Genomic DNA, 19,367 nt, shown 5'->3' with positions numbered 1-19,367 from the left:
CAAGTGACATTTTCGCTTTTCCATCTACGCACCACAAGGGCTGAATGAAAAATAATGAGCATTGTGACTTGCCAGCAGACAGCAATACAGGTAGTCCTCGATTTACGACCACAATTGAGCCCAACATTTCTGTTGTTAAGTGAGACATTTGTTAAGTGAGTTTTGTCCCATTTTACAACCTTTCTTGCCGCAGTTGTTAAGTTGAATCACTGCAGTTGTTATGTTAGTAACCCAGTGGTTAAGTGAATCTGGCTTCCCCATTGACTTTGCTTGTCAGAAGATTACAAAAGTGGATTTATATGACTTTAGGACACAGCAACGGTCATAAATATGAACCAATTGCCAAGCATCTGAATTTTGATTACATGATCATGAGGCTGCTGTAAAGGCCGTAACTGTGAAAAATGGTCGTAAGTCCCTTTTTTCAGCGCCATTGTAACTTTGAAGGATCACTAAATGAACTATTGTAAGTCGAGGACTACCTGTACTGATAGTTCTCAACTTACAACAGCTCACTTATTAACATTCATATCCCTTTCAGCCCTGGATTGCAGTTCCACTCATCTACACAGAGTAAAGTTGGTCCCTAGCTTTTTCTCCCACAATTGAATTCAAGGCTAGAATACTTAACTTTAGAGCAGTGCAACTGATAGCTCGTTAAGTATGTTTTGGGCTCACAGGAAACTTGAATATTTTTCTTTTATGTTCAAATAATTCTGTCAAAGCCACATATTTGGAAATGATTGCATTAGAAGTATTTGTGATGCAGATCTCATGCCTCCCATCCCTCTTTCTCTTACAGTTTCACTTTTAAAAGATTTGAAACATGCCAATATAGTGACCCTGCATGATATCATCCATACAGAGAAATCCCTGACTCTTGTCTTCGAGTATTTAGTGAGTATATGGAGGAAGGGAGGGAATGCAATAAATTGGGACACAACTTTCTTTTATGTCTGAAAATCCAGTTCTCACTAAGATCTGGAAAATTAAGAGTCATTGCCTTCTTTCCTTATATGCAAGCTGCCACTTTGGTTTGAACAACAATGGCCTTTAAACTTTAGGCAGTAGAGACATCCTTCTGAAGACTTCTGGGAATTGTAGTTTTCTTGGGAGAATTCAAGTACTTTTGTGAGAATTCTCTGCTTGTTTTTGGAACAGCCAGTTCAGCAGCAAGTTTTGTAGCTTGGGTGGATCCTACCGTAGTTCTCAAAGGTTAATAAAGCATAATAAATGACACAATAACTCCTCCTTCTAAGAAGGTAAAGTGTTTCATATATTTGACCTCTAAATAAAACAAGTATATATCGTAGATCTCTACGGTTGCTTTCTTGCTTCCCATGGGAAGTTTCTGGGGCTGAAAGATAAGTGGCTTGTAATGCCTTTGGTCAATGCTTCTTGGCGGAGCTATGAATAAAGAATTGGATCAGGGACTGGCTTCCATCAGCTCCCATGCTTCATTTTCCTAATTCAATTGCCTGTATCTATAGGGAGTGGTGCGGTGGCCTAGAGGTGGAGCTCTCGTCTCACAGAAAAGGAGGCTGTGAGTTCAATCCTAGGTAAAGGCAGATATTCTCTTTCTGAGAATATATCCGCTGAAAAAAACTCACATTGGCGACAGGCAGGGCATCCAGCCAGTAAACACTCAGCTCCATTCAGTTGCCCTGACGTCACCCTGCAAGGGATTATGGGGTCTTAAAAGAGGATGATGAATTGCCTGTATCTATGTGGGGAATCACCATAGCATCCAATAAAGCTCATGCCTTCATTAAGATGAGTCAGCTTGGGAATCAGCTGGCATGGCGTATCTGATGCTACCCTCCCTCTTACTTCAGTTCAAGTTACTCAAGCTGGAATATTGTTGAGGCAGAGGTGGATGCTTGGGGTACCACAGGTTCTCAGATTGCTAAATTGGCCCATTATATCTTGGGAAGGGTGGGAACTGTATCTTCTGGCTGCAAAGCTGTGTCTACCAGTCTGTGTTTGCTTACCCAGCATTAAGACCTTCCGATTTTATTGTTGAACAATATTATCTTGTTGGAACACTAAATGTACCAGAGATAAGATCCTGTCCTTTTCTTTCACAGGATAAAGACCTCAAACAGTATCTAGATGATTGTGGGAACGTAATAAATATGCACAATGTGAAGGTAAGGGTTAATTCTTAGTACGGCTGATCCTTTCCTTTCAGCGATTGCTTTCTGCTTCTTCAGTGATAGAAAAATTGCTTACAGTGCGAGCAAAGACTCAGATTACAGGTAGTCCTCAATTTACAACCACAACCGAGCCCCAAAATTTATGTGAGAAATTTGTTAAGCGAGTCTTGCCCCGTTTTAGGACTTTTCTTGCCACATTGGTTAAGTGAATCATTGCAGTTGTTACATTAGTAACACGCTTGTTAAGTGAATCTGGTTTCCCCATTGACTTCGCTTGCCAGAAGGTTGTAGAAGGTGATCACATGACCCCGGGACACTGCAACGGTCATAAATGTGAATCAGATGTCAAGCATCCAAATATAAAGGATGTGACCATGGGGGATGCTGCAACGGTCACAAGTGTGAAAAATGGTCATAGGTAACTTTTTTCAGTGCCATTGTAACTTTGAACGGTCACTAAGTGAACTGTTGTAAGTCAAGGATTACCTGTAGTTGCAGATTCCATTGGGGGATCTGATGCGTTTCTTGTAGTGGAGGAGAGTATCCTTAGTTGGCTTCCTCCCTTCCACTCCTTTTAACAGGCAGGCCTGCAAATTTCTTGTTTTCCCTATAGAAAGAGAGAGAGAGCAACCTCCAGGCTGGTTTTCTAGCTCCATTTCTCAGGCAGCTCTTGCGAGATTATTGAAAAGTGATAAGATCACTTATCTCAGGGCTCTGACTTGCTACCTTTGCAGGAGGGCTAACTATTCACCCTGGTTGCAACCTACATTCATAGGAGCACCGGCGTCAAAAGATATTGGTGCACAGCATTTTTTAGGGCATGAAATAAACCCTCACACTTCCTAAGGACTATAGTGGATGATCACTGAATTCCCTACTACCGTGTTTCCCCGAAAATAACACATGTCCGGATAGTAGGCCCAATCGGGCTTTTTAGCGCATGCGAGAAGCAGGACACAGATCTTACCTTTCAAGCTCCGTCGCTTTCCTCGCCGTTGTGTCCAGGGAAACTACGCTGTAAAAGAAAAACCTCTTGCGAGTTCGAGAAGTTTGATTGAACTCGCAAGAAGGTTTTCTTTTACAGCGTGTTTCCCTGGACACAACGGCGACGGAGCTGGAAAGGTAAGACATGAGTCCCGCTTCTCACCCGCCCTACCTGCCATCCCCAAATTGCATCCCTAAAGGGGGCGGGTGGCTAAGCGAGGGGCAGGAGCCCTGTCATGCCTGGTGATGGGGGGAGAAAAGGTGGCAAGAGGAGCCACGTCTCGCTCTATGTGTCTCACTTCTCCCCCACCCCACCTGCCACCCCTCTCGATAAAGAGACGGCAGGAAAGGGAAGCAGCTGTTGCCATTTGGGTGGGACGGGACGTGTTGAGCCGCTCGGCCGGTGCGAAGAACAGGTAGGGGAGGTGACAGCAGCGACAGAAATCCAGTCCCATGCTCGCCGCCTCCTGCACCCCCAAAATAATAAGACCCCCCGGTAATAAGGCCAAGCCCTTATTTGGGAGGTCAAAAGAAAATAAGACCCTGTCATGTTTTCAGGGAAACATGGTATTGATGATTGGGAGAGTGCTCCTTCCGTGTGGAATGTGAAGTTGGATTAGGCATGTAATCATAGAATTCTTTGCTCCTCTCATTCTGTTCGCTCTCTGGGTTCTAAAACTCTAAAACTCACCTTATAGTCGCATCCCTGACGTTTGGAAGAGAAATCGGGAAACTTCATCTTGCTCAGCTGCCTCCACTTTTTATGAATAACCTGGTGTGCAGGAGCTGCTGTCTTAAACAGTTGTTTCATAAGTGACCCCGTCTTTCTAAGGGTGTCTTCTCCCTCTTTGTTTAATCCAATGCATCTGGGCAAAACTGCAAACTGGGACTCACCCTGAAGACTGAGAGTGTAGGAGATGACCAGGCTGAGTCTCTCTCTCTCTCTCTCTCTCTCTGTGTGTGTGTGTGTGTGTGTGTGTGTGTGTGTGTGTGTGTGTCAAATGTGTCGTCAGTCATGAGTCCCTGCATGCCCACAAGAGATCTAAATCCAGTCCACCTTCAATTCCTTTCTTAACTCCTGGTAATTTCCCTTGACCATTAGTAGTTCAGATTGTTATAGAGAACTTACTTTACTTTACTTTTACTTTTATTTGATTTGTATACCGCCCTACTCCCGAAGAACTCAGGGCGATGAATAGCCAACAATAAAATACTTAAGCTTGCAGTAAATCTTTATACTCATTTGAACTGCCTGAATCTCCTGGTTTCCCCAGTACTTGACAGAGAGAAAATAGTAGAATGTCTTACTGCCTTACGTAAATCAGTTCCATCCTTTTCCTCTAATAGGGAAACTGGAGAACCTTTGGCTGAAGAGAACAACAAAATAATAGCTTATTCAGAGCCTTTTTTCTTGCATGGATTCTTCACTTTTGACCAAGGAAGTCAGTAAGAGGCTAATTTTAAGGACCTCTCAGTAACTGGTCAACCTGGTCATGAAAACCAAATACGTTTCACTCAAAAGAAATTACCAACAGTGACCAGATATCATGATCTCTTTCTCTGTTTTGAAGCCTTAAAGATTCTTTCGGTGGATGCTCCAATAATCCATTAGTTTCAGGCATGATGCTGGAGAAAACCTCCCTCATCCCAATAGGATAACGCAACAGTGTTTTTCTTAAAACACTAGACTTGAAGTGGGGGAGGCTTTGTATGGAGTCATTGGATTTCATCATGGAATGTCTCATAGGCTGAAACATTCTGGCTTCCTTGGATCTTCAGGAGGCCGGTTTGCATATTTTGATTTACCCCTCTCACCACCAGATCCTCTGGTTAAAATGTTTGGAGAACTCTTTTCAAGAAAATTTCTCCTTCAGCTTGACGTTGGTTCCTAAAACATTCACTCTTTACATTGGTGATGTTTCTGTGGGATTGGGGAATTCATGTTTATCTTTACCTAGATGATTTTTTCATGAGGTCTGTTTTAGCATCTGCTGAGTGAGACAATGACTTTGTGTCTGATCAGTCTGGAAATAGGAGGCAACCTAGAAAGACACAGCTTTTTCCTACTCATTCTGCTCTTGAGTACAGTATTAAAAATTTAACTACAGCCTGTATTTCAAAGAACGGGAGATAAAGACCTTGTCAGATTGCTCTTACATATGCTAACTCTAGCTCATCTCTAGGAAGTCATTATTGCAGGCATGGGTGAAGGATCATTCTTGTGTATTCTTGTTGGAACTTCTGCCATTTCTGAAGGAAGTAGTTGTGAGGTCATGGAGTCACTGTCTGGCTGCCTTTTCTTAAGCGAACATCTCCATGATTTCAGCAGGGAAAAACTTTGTGGTTATGCGCTCCTCCAACAGTAGTAACTAACTAGATCAGCTATCAGTGGCTTTATTTGTGCTGCAAAGTTGAAGGCTATAGCTTCTTCCTTATTAACTTCCTGGAGTTCGAGGCCATTCTTCTCCATTGAGAGTGGAGACAGCAGCCAGTGTGGGTAGTAGTCAGCCAATCAGATTAAGGACTGAGTCTGCCAATAATTTTAAGTCCCGCCCTTGTTGCCGGGCAGGCCAGCTTTTGACTCAGTCCTTCAGTTGGACTGGCGTGTGGGTTTCTAGCTCTAGCTTATTCCTTCTATTTTGCCTTTACTACTTGGATTTTTCGGTATATTTCATCTGGACTGTTTTGTGACGTTTCTGCTGCCTTATCCCTCTAACTTGGTGTTTTGGACTGAACTTGGTGTTTGGACTATCGTGAGTTTAAACTTCTTAGTTGTGACTGGGGCTCTGTTTGGTGCTGTCGTATTGGGGCGTTTTTTTCCGTCCCCTTGGGGGCTCCCTGGGGCGTCCTTGGAGTGCCTGCCATCCTTGGGGGGGGCTTCTCCCTGAAGATTATCCACCTCCCGGACTTCAGGCCCTTGCCTGCCTTCCTATCGGCGTTTTTTCGCGCCGTTTAAGTTGCGGCCGCCATTTTGTCCCCTTCGCCCCTCAGCAAGCCGTTTTGCTACGAACTTTAAATTTGGCGTTTTAAGGCTTGCTTCTTGCTGGATCGACTCCCTGCCTTCTTGGCAGCATCTGATTTGCTTCGTGGCGTGCCTTGCCTGCCTGCCCCGACGATTTCATCTCCTGTCGCCGTAACTTGCCTGCGTTTCCTGACGGCTCCCTTTGCTAACCGACAAGCAGCTGGGCTAATTACTGGAGCTTCCCAGCTCCCGCCGTTTGGCAGTTTGAAATAAAGCCTCTTCTCAGCTGAGCCAGCCAGTCAGTTTGCCTTCAGCCAAGCTTCCCTATCGAGCAGCTGCCCTATAATTGAACTGGTTCTCCCCTGGATTGTGGAGCTTCACGCCCCCACCCTGTTGTTGCTGGACATTGCTTCTCTTTCTGCCATCACTACTCACTGCGACCATTTGTGGAGTGTCTGCGCTCCCCTGCCTTGGCAAAATTCTGACTCTCGCTTACGGTCATTAGTGGAGTTGCCGCGCTCCCCCCAACTGTGTATTATATTGTGACTGATCCCTTGGTCTGCAAATTGCCATCATGCCTAAAGCAGTTGCAAAATCGAAGCACGGTCGCAAGGCCGGCTCTCCTTCTAATGAGCAAGCTGCCAGGTTGTCTGCACAGTCACAGGTTACTCCGCCCTCCAGTGCGCACCACAAGAGTAGTAAGCATGGCAGTGCCTTATTCAGGGTAGAGAAACGTACAGACAAAGTTCTCACACAACTTTGCGAGAAAGCATGCGCTGACCGTCAGCCTTCAGCTGCTCATCCACTTACCAACACCACCTCAGTGGATTCTGGCCCGGACCCTCGTCCGATGACCCCTGACCAGCTATCTCTTCGGGATTGCCCTATCACCATCTCTACTTCCAATTTGTGGGGCGCTGAATCTGCGGATCATCTTGCTACCCCACTTCCTGAAGGGCCTCTCGTCGCTCCCCCGCCTTCTTCTACTCCGACTCAGCCACAAGAGGCGTTGCCTGCACCTTCTTCGGTTTCGACTCTCCCGCTTGAAGTGGTGTCTTGCCCTCTGCCTCCAGATCAACTGCAGAGACTTATAGAAGCAGCAGTTCAAAAGACTCTGGCTGCTGGATTACGCCCTGCCAGCGTCTCTGGTTCTGTACGGTCAGTTTCGCCGGAACAGTCTCGACCCTCTGAGCACACTCCCTCAAGGGCTCCTCTCTCTCCGTCTCGCTCCCAAGCTAGTCATGTCTCGACCCTCTCTGAGGCTGAGGGTAGCGACTCTGGGTTGTCAGATGATGAGAATCTTCCCCCTGATCAACCAGCTTGTTCCGGCCTATTTCCGCAGGCCTTGTTCAAGTCTCTACTCTTTAAGGCCGTGAACACGGCTCAACTATCTTCTCCGACTTCCCAGCCTTCCACTTCAGTACCACTGGGGACCTTGGACCCTATGTTTGCAGAACCGACTAAACCAGTTATGGTCATTCCTATGCCTCCGCTTTTTCTGGACACCGTGAAGCGGCAGTGGTCTTCGCCAGGGTCAGTTCCTCTACCTTCTTCAGCTGACCGTTCAAATTTCCACGTCGCGTCTGAATTGGACACTCTTCTGCAACTTCCATCGATAGATGCTCCCATCTCCGCTCTCCTGTCAAATGCCACCGCCCCGGGCGATCCTGGTGAAGGCCTGCGCCCCAATGAGTGTGAAGCTGACCTGCTTCTGCAGAGGGCACATCTAGGGGCTGCTTGGGCCATTAAGGCGGCTTCCACGGCATCCTTCTTTAACCGCACCACGTTGTTGTGGCTTCGCCAACTACAGGACAAATTGTCTCCTGAGGATGCTCGCATAAAGCAGGACCTCAATAAGATTGTGGCTGCGGTCCAGTTTTCGGCGGACTCGACACTCAGTGCTGCCCGTTTTGCCGCAAAATCATTAGCCTCTTCGATTACGGCACGCCGTTTGGTCTGGCTCCGGCATTGGCAGGCGGATGCCAGGCATAAGTGGAGGCTTGCTTCAGTCCCATTTGGGGGGTCCCTTTTGTTTGGGGAGGCCCTAGATCCCTTTCTAACTGAAACCAGGGACAAAAGGAAGGTGTTGGCGGCGGCTTTCCGTAGGGGAGATTCACGCTTCTCTCCATACCCCCCTCGACCCTAATTCCGAGGTACTGATGTTGGGGGACCTTCCTCCTCCTCCTTTCCCTCGTCCCGTTCCTTCTCTGGCTGGGGCAGACAGCGGGGCTCTCACGATAGATCCTCCCGGGGTCGGTCCTTTGGTTTTAAACGGCCCTTTCGAGGGGGAGGAGGTCGTTCCATCCGTCACCGGCGATGATTGCATTACTGATCCTCCCATAGGCGGCAGATTGGCCATCTTTGTCGCCACTTGGGAGCGGTCCACCTCTGATCAGTGGGTTCTAGCCACTCTTCGTTCTGGTCTGGCTATCGAATTTGTCTCAACCCCTCCCGACTCCTTTGTCTGCTGTCCGATTTCTCATAACTCCGAGAGGAAGTCCCTTATGGACTCAGCGGTTCAGCACCTCCTGACCATCAGGGCTATTCAGCCGGTTCCTTCTGGTCAGGAGGGTACGGGGTTCTATTCCCTGGTGTTTCTGGTTTCCAAATCTTCGGGCGGGTGGCGGCCTATTTTAGACCTGAAACGATTAAACAGGTACGTGGTGTACTGCAAATTTAAAATGCAATCTTTAAGAACTATTCTAGCCGGTGTTCGGAGGGGCGATCTCCTCTCTTCCATAGACCTAACAGAGGCCTATTTACACATCCCTATCCTCCCTTCCCATAGGCGTTTTTTAAGATTTTGTTACGGGGGGGGGGTGCATTATCAATATAGGGCGTTACCCTTTGGTCTGTCCTCTGCCTCTCGTACCTTTACGAAGGTGCTGGCCTCTTTGGCGGCCTCCCTTCGAATCCATTCCATTAGGCTTTTATGTTACCTCGATGACATTCTTGTGTTGTCTCCCTCCGCCCCTCAGGCGGTTTTGGATGTTCGCCTCACGGTTGAGACCTTGGCGGCCCATGGTTTCTCGGTTAATTTAGACAAGAGTCACCTCTCCCCTTCCACCAGTTTGATTCATTTCGGGGCTCTTATTGATTCTGTTCAGGGCAGAGTTTTCCTTTCCCCCGATAGACAGGCGGGGATTCGTCAGTTAATATCTAAAGTTGAGAGTTGTCGGTCTGTCTCCCCCCTTGTCCTCTCACAACTGTTAGGGAAGATGATCTCTGCCATCTCCATAGTTCCCTGGGCTCAACTACACGCACGGGAACTTCAATGGTTTCTCTTGCCGTTGCAGAAGGCGGGCAGAGGCACTTCGTCCAGGCCAGTTCCGATTCCTCCGGCCGTTCGCCGATCCCTGCAGTGGTGGCGCTCCCCGGCCCTAGCGGCGGGGTCTTACTTTCTGGAACCACAGAGAGTGGTGGTGACTACGGACGCCAGCCTCCTTGGCTGGGGTGCCCATTGCCAAGGTCAGTTAGCGCAGGGCACTTGGAGCCCGACAGATTCCCGTCGCCCGATCAACTGGCTAGAACTGCAGGCGATCTTCCTGGCGCTCAGGGCCTTTCGAAACCTGATCTCCGGTGCCCATGTCCTCGTCCTGACGGGCAATGTTGCAGCAAAAGCGCACCTGAACAAGCTAGGAGGGACCAGGTCAAGATCTCTACTTCTGCTGTCACTGCGACTGGGATTCTGGGTGGAAAGACACCTCGGCTCGCTCCGGGCAGAGCACATTTCAGGTGTGGACAACTCCCAAGCGGATTGGCTGAGTCGTCGTCGAGTGGACAACGCGGAGTGGCATCTTCATCCGCGGATCTTCCAGGAGCTGTCTCGCCGGTTCGGCTTACCGACCATCGACCTCTTCGCGACGAACACGAACGCTCAGCTGCCACGGTTCTTCGCCCGATTTCCAGATCCTCGGGCAGCAGGCGTCGACGCTCTTCGGATTCCTTGGCCGGCGGGCCTTCTCTATGCCTTTCCCCTAACGTCCCTCCTTCCCAGGGTCATCCGCAAGATCTTGTCCGAGCGGGCGGAAGTGGTTCTTGTAGCATCTCATTGGCCCCGGAGACCCTGGTATGCGGACCTTGTGTCCCTCTTGGTGGCCCCATCGTGGCGCATCCCCCTCGAGGACGACGCTCTGTCCCGGGGCGCCCTGTTGCACCCGGACCTGGCCTGGCTCAATCTGACCGCTTGGCGGTTGAGCGGAGCACTTTGACAGCAGTGCATATCCCACCGGACGTTATCCAAACGTTACAGGCCTCATGCCGTCCCTCTACGGACCGGATTTATTCCGCCACCTGGCAGGCCTTCTGTTCCTGGTGTTCCCGGTCGGGCGTGTCCGCCCTTCAACCGTCCATTGTGGATATTTTGGTTTTTCTGCAGCAGGGCCTAGCTCAAGGCCTTTCTTCCAATACCTTGCGTCGGCAAGTCGCCGCGTTGTCTTCTGTCCTGGTCTGCGGATCCTTGTCATCATTGTCGCAACATCCTCTGATCCGTCGCTTTCTTCGTGGTGCCACGAATTTGTGTCCTCCTGTGTTGCACAGATACCCGACCTGGGATCTCCCTTTGGTGTTGGAATCTCTGATGGGCTCCCCATACGAACCTCTGCGGACTTCTAGTCTCCGACTGCTTTCCTACAAAGTCGCCTTTCTTGTAGCGATAACGTCGGCTCGCCGAATATCTGAGTTAGCGGTGTTGTCTATCCGTTCTGATCTTTGTGTTTTTCATTCGGACCGTGTAGTCCTCCGCTTGGACCCCACCTTCGTCCCGAAGGTCAATTCGATTTTCCACCGTTCGCAGGAAATTATTCTGCCTAATTTCTGTCCGCGGCCGACTCACCCATGGGAGCGACGTTGGCACTCTCTCGACGTGCGACGAGCCCTGCGGATCTACATTAGGAGGACATCTGCCTTCCGCCGTTCGGAGTCGCTGTTCGTCTCCTTCCTACCTGTCTCCCAGGGATGCAAGGTCTCCTCATCTACCGTCGGTCGTTGGATTCGACACACCATCTCTTCGGCCTACGACCTGCGTTCCCTTCCGCGTCCAGATCGACTGACCGCCCATTCCACCCGTAGCGCGGCTACGACTGCTGCATGGGCGACCCAAGCACCTTTGCTTGAAATCTGCAGGGCGGCCACGTGGACTTCGCCGGTCCCCTTCATACGTCATTATCGTCTGGACCAATTTGCATCGGCGGAGGCGGCGTTTGGACGACGAGTACTTCAGCGTGTCGTTGCTGGGGAGACTGTTGTTGTTGATCAGCCGGTTCCCACCCTGAATTCGGGACAGTGAACTGGGGTATGTCCCACACTGGCTGCTGTCTCCACTCTCAATGGAGAAGGGGCGTTGGTCCTACCTGATACACTCCTTCTCGTTGAGTGGAGACAGCAGCCAGACCCCCCCTTGGTCCGGCTGTGTTTCTGTGCTGTTTTCTTCTCTTTACTTACCTGGTAGCTTCTGCTACTTCCTGTACCCACACGCCGAGTCTGTCTTACAAGTCTTCGCCAAAAGCTGGCCTGCCCGGCAACAAGGGCGGGACTTAAAATTATTGGCAGACTCAGTCCTTAATCTGATTGGCTGACTACTACCCACACTGGCTGCTGTCTCCACTCAACGAGAAGGAGCGTATCAGGTAGGACCAACGCCCCATCTGGCTCTGCTTAGCTTCAGTCATCTTCTATACCAGGGGTGTCACGGCGGCATCACATGATGTATCGGGACTTTTCTCCCCCTTTGCTAAACCGGGCATGGGAGTGGCCAGCATGTGACGCCTCCAGCCCACATGCTGGGAGTTTGACAGCCCTATTCTATACCATTACCACATGCTCCTGGTGGAAAGCCACAACCTACATGCATATCTGACCTGAATGAAGTAGTAAGTGTAAGGAAGACCTCCAAATTACGATATCAGTGGTTGCATCTGATTTCTATTTTGGTGAAGTACATCCAAAGTCTTTTCTACTGATGGCTGATTGCTTTGATTGTCCAATTGATCTTAGGTAAGAATCACTATGAAGCTTGGGAAAACCTCTCTTCATGTCGCCAACTGAAAGCTGAATTATTTCCTCTGATTCTCCACAGAGGCAGCAGCTGTGGAAGACGTTAAGTTTTGAATGGCTGCCAAGCCTGCTTTATACTTCCCATTTTTTTCTATCGCTGTTCAGAATAATTAATTGCTGTTATTTCAATCTGTCATATTTCTGAACTTGTAGGGCCACATATGATTTTGTGCATGCTGTGAACTATTTCATCATTTATGCCTACTTAAGGTTATCCTTTATGCCTAAGGACCTTAGCTACGCCTAAGATCTTCATTTATGCATAAATGTATGTTTTCAGCATACATAGGGGTTGTGCCTCCCAACTTCTATTTTGTCTAGGTTAAAAAGGACTAGCATGAGCTAGATGTGGCAGACTGTCAAGATTTATATTTTGGGTTTCACATTGTTTTATTTCAACAGCCATTGTTGTGGCACAGAGTAATTGTTTGCAACTCTCTGCAGGTGAATCTTGGTTGCATAGTTCTTTAAGCGCTGCTCTGCTACTGTGTTGGTCAGGGCCACAACTTGTGCTACTAAGATTGCAGCCATTTCTGTACTTTAGCCCTTGTCCCTAAGGTTGTTCTGTTAGATATTAGTAAGACAGCTGCATGATCATTCATCTCTTCCGTTGTGCAGCGTTACAGTTTAGATGTGTAAGCCTTGGCAGAATATATATATATATTCCACATATATAACAGTCAGAGAGCCAAAATAGTTTGCCCCTGCCACTTTTGGAAATGTTTTGGTAGATTCCAGCTGTGGATATCCTTCTCCCCTTTGGAAAAATAAACATTGGACTATCATTAAAGATTTTTTTTATGCAGTTGGCAGAAGGTATTCTACTCTTCCATGTCCATTTCCTTGTGAACATCAGGGCTTTTTGTTGTCTTCTTACTAATCTTGGAATTCTCATGTTTGATATTTCCATCGATAGGCTTGGAGATTGCTCTCTCTGTATATAGGGACATCAAAGAATATTTGTTCCTGTCTGATGGGAGTGAATGGGAGAAGCAATTATGAATAACTCCCTCCATTGTAGAAAAAAGACCATCACACTAAGTCAAATGTTCCATATATATTATTAATGTTTTACTGAAAAGTAAAAGATGTACTGTACCAGGATTTCCCAAGCTGTTTCCACGATCCCATCTTGATTTTTTTCCTGTCTCTCTTTAATGGTATTAAAGGAACAGAGCTTCTAAGTCCCACATGTTCAGGGCCTAAAATATTTGTAGGTGTATGTCCAGGCAATTACAATCCAAAAAAATGCATCATGGATCCTATGTGATATGTGAGAAGAATTGAATGTATCATAAGATAAGATAAGATAAGATAAGATAAGATAAGATAAGATAAGATAAGATAACCTTTATTGTCACTTTTTCTGTGAACACACTGGCATACATTAAAAAATGAAATTCTGATACCCGCTCTCAAAAGTGTGTGTGTGTGTACACACATATACTACACACACACACACACACACACACACACACACACACACACACCAACCACAGACCATTTAGAATACAGAGCAGAAAAAAGAATCTTGAGATTTAACAAGGCTGATACTATATGGTATGAAGTTATTACAGAATCTCATTGTTCTGCTTCGGATACTGCGAAGCCTCCTCTGAGAAGGTAACAAAGAAAACCAGTCATGGAGAGGATGTGTAGCATCTCAGAAAATACTGTGGATCCTGATCAAGTATGGCTTATATGCCATGTCCTGGATAGAAGAGAATGAACTTAAAATAATCTTTTCTGCCATCCTCACCACTCTCTGCATAGCCTTCCTGTCCATGGTGCAAATTTTGGACTCAAATGGAACTGCTATTGGACATTCCTACATTAAATGTACTAAATGTGCTTTTGGAGAGTCATATTCCCCAAATGATCACAAGCAGTGATGCCCAGTAAAGAGAATTTTTTAAAATTCTTTAACTATATATAGCAAATCCCAAGTTAAGAATGCCTCAGTTTAAGGATAACTCATAGTTAAGTACAGAGCCTATTGTAGCAAAATTCAAGTTAAATACACAGTGTTTCAAATTCATTACACAATACTAGTTACACAGTAATACAATAATACTGGTTCTGATTTACATGCAAATTCAACTAAAGGGCAGATCTTGGGAACAGAACTGGGGACTACCTGTATTTTCCTTTCATGTGATGTTGGTTATAGATGTAACAGTGGCACTGCTGTGTGATCTGGAAGTATATTAGGAAAAGAAAGCAACATACAGATCAATTACTGTATATAAATGTCTATCTAAAAGATATGCAGTATGGGCTGTTCTGTGAATGGTAGGAAATTGTGTTTGCCTAGAAAAATTCACTTAGATGGCTTTGTTCCCCCTTCTAGTTGTTTCTGTTCCAGCTGCTACGTGGCCTAGCCTACTGTCACCGTCAGAAGGTGCTGCATCGAGACTTGAAGCCGCAGAATTTGCTTATTAACGAGAGAGGGGAGCTCAAATTAGCAGATTTTGGTGAGTATTGTCAAATCCTTTTTTGATCTATATTCCAGCAACCTTTGGGTCGACATGCTCTTCTTATTCTTGGTAACTGATGGCCTCGAGGGTAGGAGCGATATGAGAGGATTGAACCAGATTTTTCATTCCCGATACAGTTCCAATGTTTGGCAATATATTATCAAATATCACTGGTACAATTCTATCAGCTGTAACATAGTTTTAAAACAGGAGCAGGAAGAGGAGGAACATCTCAAATCTTTTTTCTGCTCCGTGAAAATGGATTTGCAAATACATTTCTGTGTTTTACAGGATTAGCCCGGGCAAAATCTATCCCTACCAAGACCTACTCCAACGAGGTGGTAACACTTTGGTACCGACCGCCTGATATTCTGCTGGGCTCGACAGAATATTCCACCCAGATTGACATGTGGTACGGATTTTAATATCTGACTCCCTGAATGGTCTTTTTTAAAATAGTTCCCTAGGGTAATTTATTCATTTGCCACACCGTGGGGCACTCAATTCAATGATACCCAAGTTCAAAAAAGTATTCCTAAGTTTTAAAAACTGCACAAAATAATTTAGTTAATTATAAGTTTTCAGAAAATATGTTTTGCATTTTTTCCATCATCTTTGAAAAGGTTCAGGCTTTGTTCTTCCTGGCTTGTATGCAGAACTGAGGCTCTGTGCCTTGTTCATTAATAAACACACACTCTAGACCACCTAGAGTTCAGGAAGGAAATTGTTGCAGAACAGAAAAAGAGGATTGAAGCTAGAGTGAAGTGCTAAATGCACAGCTGCTGATTCCCTAAAGCAGTTAACTTCAGTTTGGGTCTCTCCAATTCCAGTTAACTCTTCCTTCAATAGAGTATAAGTGGTCCTCGCTTAACAGCCATTCATTCAGTGACTGCAAAATTATGATGAACAAATGGTAGACTGGTCTTTATGTTTGTCACTGTGTCTTTGCGATCTGGGTGCTTGGCTGCTCAGCTCGCAGTTATGACATTGCAGTGTCCCACGGTCACATCAATTTGTGACCTTTTTTGACAGTGGAAAAGTCAGTAGGTGGTTGCAAATGGCAGCCAATGTGTTATCCTCACCTAACAACTCGCAGTAATTTGCTTAACGATGGCAAGCAGAAGTGCCAGAATTTCTGTCACTAAGCAGTGCATTCAGATGATGGCGTTCTTTGTGACCACACTGCTTAGTGACAGAAATTCCCATCTCAATCACCATTGTTAGATGAGGACTACCTCTAGTGGTTTTTGAACTGCAGTGTGGGGCTTTCAGGAAGCATAGCATCTGTTTTTTATAAAGCAGAGGCTCTTCCTGGCAGACAAGTTCACCTGAATTGATATTTATCGTAATATATAGGTCAGTGATGGCTAACCTTTTTGCCATCGCATGCCAAAAGCGGGGGGAGTGTGGTGAGGTCACACGCACGCGTACCCACATCCATAATTCTATGCGCCCCGCTGCCCCCTTGTTCTCCCCCCACTTTTGGCACATGATGGCATGGTGGGCCCGGTAGGCCCGTTTTTTGCTCTCCCCAGGCTCCAGAGCCTTTCTAGGAGCCTGGGGAGGGCAAAAACGGCCTTCCCCAGCCCCCCAGAGGCCCTCCGGAGGCCGGAAACAGTGTGTTTCCTGACTTCTGGTAGGCCCAGAAGGCCCGAAAATCAGCTGGCTGGTGCACGCATACGTGCCGGAGTTGAGCTTGTGTGCCCACTGATGTGGCACCCGTGCCATAGGTTCGCCATCACTGATTTAGGTATTGGATACTGCATTCCTCAAGGAACACGGATTGACTTTGTAGAAATGAATTCAGTGCTCTGTTTAAAATCCTAACTATATTTTTGGATATTTTCAAAATTCCACATATTTTTTTCCATGGCTAAAGGATTTGCTGGTGACATCACCGTTGCCCAGTGGATGCCCAGTTGGGGGTTCCTTTCATGTCCCTGTGAAGTTGCCCACCAAAATGGTATCCATTAATCTACTTAGAGTTGCCCGCTTTCAAACTGCTGGGTCGGCAGGAGCTGGAATGTGTGATAGGAGCTCACCCCTTCCCATGGCAGCAACCGGTCTCGAACATGGGACTGCCGATTTGTCAGCCCACTATTCTAACCTTGTGAGCCATCACATATGGGTCATTAGAAACATTAATTGCTCTTTTTTTAGCAGAGTGTACAAATAGATTTAGCCCCCCCACCCACCCACCCCGTTTTATGCAGACTATTATATATTTTAAGACAGATTTTTAAAAAGATAGTTTCAAATGTCAAAATCATTGGCTGACCAGCAAAATCCGGTCATAGAAATGTTTTGTCGGTCTACTAGTGATTTTGTTCAATCATCACAACAGACAAAAGATGTAAAAGTTAGGAACTCTAATTGATAGCACAAGGTTACAGTCCTTCCTATTTTCTCGGTGCTGATATTGAAATCTGCCTGCCTTTCTCCACAGGGGTGTGGGCTGCATTTTCTATGAGATGTCCACAGGGCGGCCACTCTTCCCAGGCTCCACAGTTGAGGAGCAGCTGCATTTCATTTTTCGGATATTGGGTAAATATCTGCCAAGGTTGCATTGCTGAGAAATCAATGAAGAAATGGGAGGCAGAGGAAAGGAAGACCATCAGACAGGTTGATCTATAATTTCATAACAGAGGTTAAGAGTTTCTTCTGGGATACCAATTAAAACACCATAAGATGATCAAAGGCAAAGCACATTTTTAAAAACACTCCCAGATCAGCCTGTCACTAAAATTTTTTTGTATCTGACCTCACTTGGAATTTTAAAGACACAATTCAGAAGAAGAAAAGGAGCTTGGAACAAAAGGGCGGCGGGGGGGGGGGGGGGGATCATCCCTATCAGCTGGAGTGAAAACTGTCCAGGAGAAGGAAAGTCCCATCTCTTGGCCATGCTGTTGAAATGATCTTGTTTCTCATCTTTTTGCTACTTTCATGTGATATGAAAATTGGAAATCCCTTTTTTAAAAACTCCTTTTCAGAACTCTGCTTCTTCTCTTTGTTGCCAGGGACACCCAATGAAGAGACATGGCCTGGAATCCTGTCCAATGAAGAATTCCGAGCGTATAACTACCCCAAATACCGTTCAGAGGCCCTGATCAACCATGCCCCAAGGTGAGTATCAGCCTGTAGTTCAGATGTGGTAGCTTTTGGTGGGTGATAAGCTGCTGTAGTCATCTCATAAAAGAGAAGGAGAAAGATGGCTGCGTCCTCAGAAGAGTTGGGATAGGACATTCTGGACTGGACAATTTCATGTAATCCTTTCAACCATTAAGAATGGAGACTTCTTTAAGAAGAAGAAGAAAAGAGACATATGGACTCATTGTGCAGACATAGGTAGCTTTTCTTGCTTTCTCCTTCTCTCAGTGTGGAAAGAGTAAAGATAGCCCATGGGTCAGGTCCTCCCAGGATCTTGTTCTGAAGATAAAAAAAAAAAAAAGTTGCTCTTTTTTTCAGCAGAGATAGATGCAGGCAAGGAGTTTTGCCTGGGGTACCTTCTCTGCTGAATTCCAGGCAAGACCCAAATACACGGGTGTGAGTTGCCAGAATGCATCGGTGAGCATTTGGTTAAAACCTTGTGCTTTATTGGGAAGAAAGGGGGATTAACAAAATCTTTGTTTGGGCCTTGGCTTCCAAGGGTGGAAGAAACATTGATGACTTTTTGGTGCAATTCCAAATGAATACTTGACTTAGGGACATGAACTATTTTACATCTTCAGATGTTGGAAAGACATTGGATAGCAGCACCAGTGTCAGAGAATAACAGTCCCAGGAAGCAAAGCCTCAGTTCTCCTCGGGAAATGAATGAATCTGACCTTTCTTTTCTCTCCTAATTGTACAGGCTGGACAATGATGGGGTTGACCTTTTAGGAAAGCTGCTGCAGGTGAGCAGTTATTATTTTTATTTTATTTTTTATTGGAGAATTAAGGTTTTGAGGTCTCTGACTTTTTCTTCTAGGAATCCTAAACTCCTTACATTCCTTTCCCATCCCTGAGCAGTGGAAAAATCTTCCCTGTCACGGCAAGCAAACAACAATCAACCTCATTAACAAATAAGAGATCATATAAAGAAAGTATTGTCTTGTTGTCCCCAAAGAATAAATGCACTGGACAAAATGGGCTACCAATTAGGACCTCAAGTGACTTCAAATAAAGCTGCTTATCTTCAAGGACTGTTGCAGAGCTATTCTTTGGGAATGTCTGCACTTATGTGCGTACACACAAACAAAAGCAAATTCCAAAGTGGAATACATTAAAAAGGACCCATCAAGTGGATCCATCATAGAGCAGGTGCTCCTGCAGAAATAATTCTGCTTTGTTTACCTTAATTCCTCTGGGTGCTAATATGGCATGTGACTGTAGATGGAGAAGTAGAAGAGTTTTTGAACGCTATGGGTTTCAGCCTCTCTGCTTGTTTTGCAGGTCATTATTGGCAGGGTTTTATTCATTTGTCTCTTGGTCAAAACAGGTGAAACTTTTGATCCACTAATTCAAATATTTTGCATTAGGCCTCGATTGACAGCCTGTCATATGCAGCCCCTGTGGGTTGTTTGCAGTCTGCCTGGAAGTGTGCTTAAAAAAATAGTGTAGTATGTAGTTGAGATTTGATTAGAAATATTTTACAGTTCACAGTATCCTTGTAACTGAAGATAGTTAAAATCCTTGGGCTTTTCCACCCAGTTTGGTCTACTTGTTAAGGCTAAAAAGTAGGAGACTGATTTCAAG

The 19,367-nt window shown here is 46.1% G+C and overlaps 1 protein-coding gene across 17 annotated transcripts in view; it reads left to right on the top strand.

The window, feature by feature from the left end:
* The window catches only part of CDK16 (cyclin dependent kinase 16), a 71,863-nt gene that overhangs the window by 44,401 nt on the left and 8,095 nt on the right, over positions 1-19,367 (top strand). For all 17 annotated transcript variants that reach the window (XR_015732835.1, XR_015732833.1, XR_004594198.3 and 14 more), the window contains 7 exons: positions 803-897; positions 2,088-2,150; positions 14,507-14,630; positions 14,925-15,045; positions 17,080-17,177; positions 17,651-17,756; positions 18,484-18,526. Coding sequence is in view for 13 of the 17 variants with exons in the window: in XM_087888716.1 (XP_087744842.1) it covers positions 803-897; positions 2,088-2,150; positions 14,507-14,630; positions 14,925-15,045; positions 17,080-17,177; positions 17,651-17,756; positions 18,484-18,526 (650 nt within the window). In the remaining 4 variants the exon portion in view is untranslated. The remainder of the gene's footprint in view (positions 1-802; positions 898-2,087; positions 2,151-14,506; positions 14,631-14,924; positions 15,046-17,079; positions 17,178-17,650; positions 17,757-18,483; positions 18,527-19,367) is intronic.

This window comes from Pantherophis guttatus, chromosome 2, assembly GCF_059756535.1.
Source record: "Pantherophis guttatus breed Tessera chromosome 2, ASM5975653v1, whole genome shotgun sequence".
NCBI lineage: Eukaryota > Metazoa > Chordata > Lepidosauria > Squamata > Colubridae > Pantherophis > Pantherophis guttatus.
Note: the sequence above shows the minus strand (reverse complement) of the source record. Positions and strands in the feature narration are given on the sequence as shown.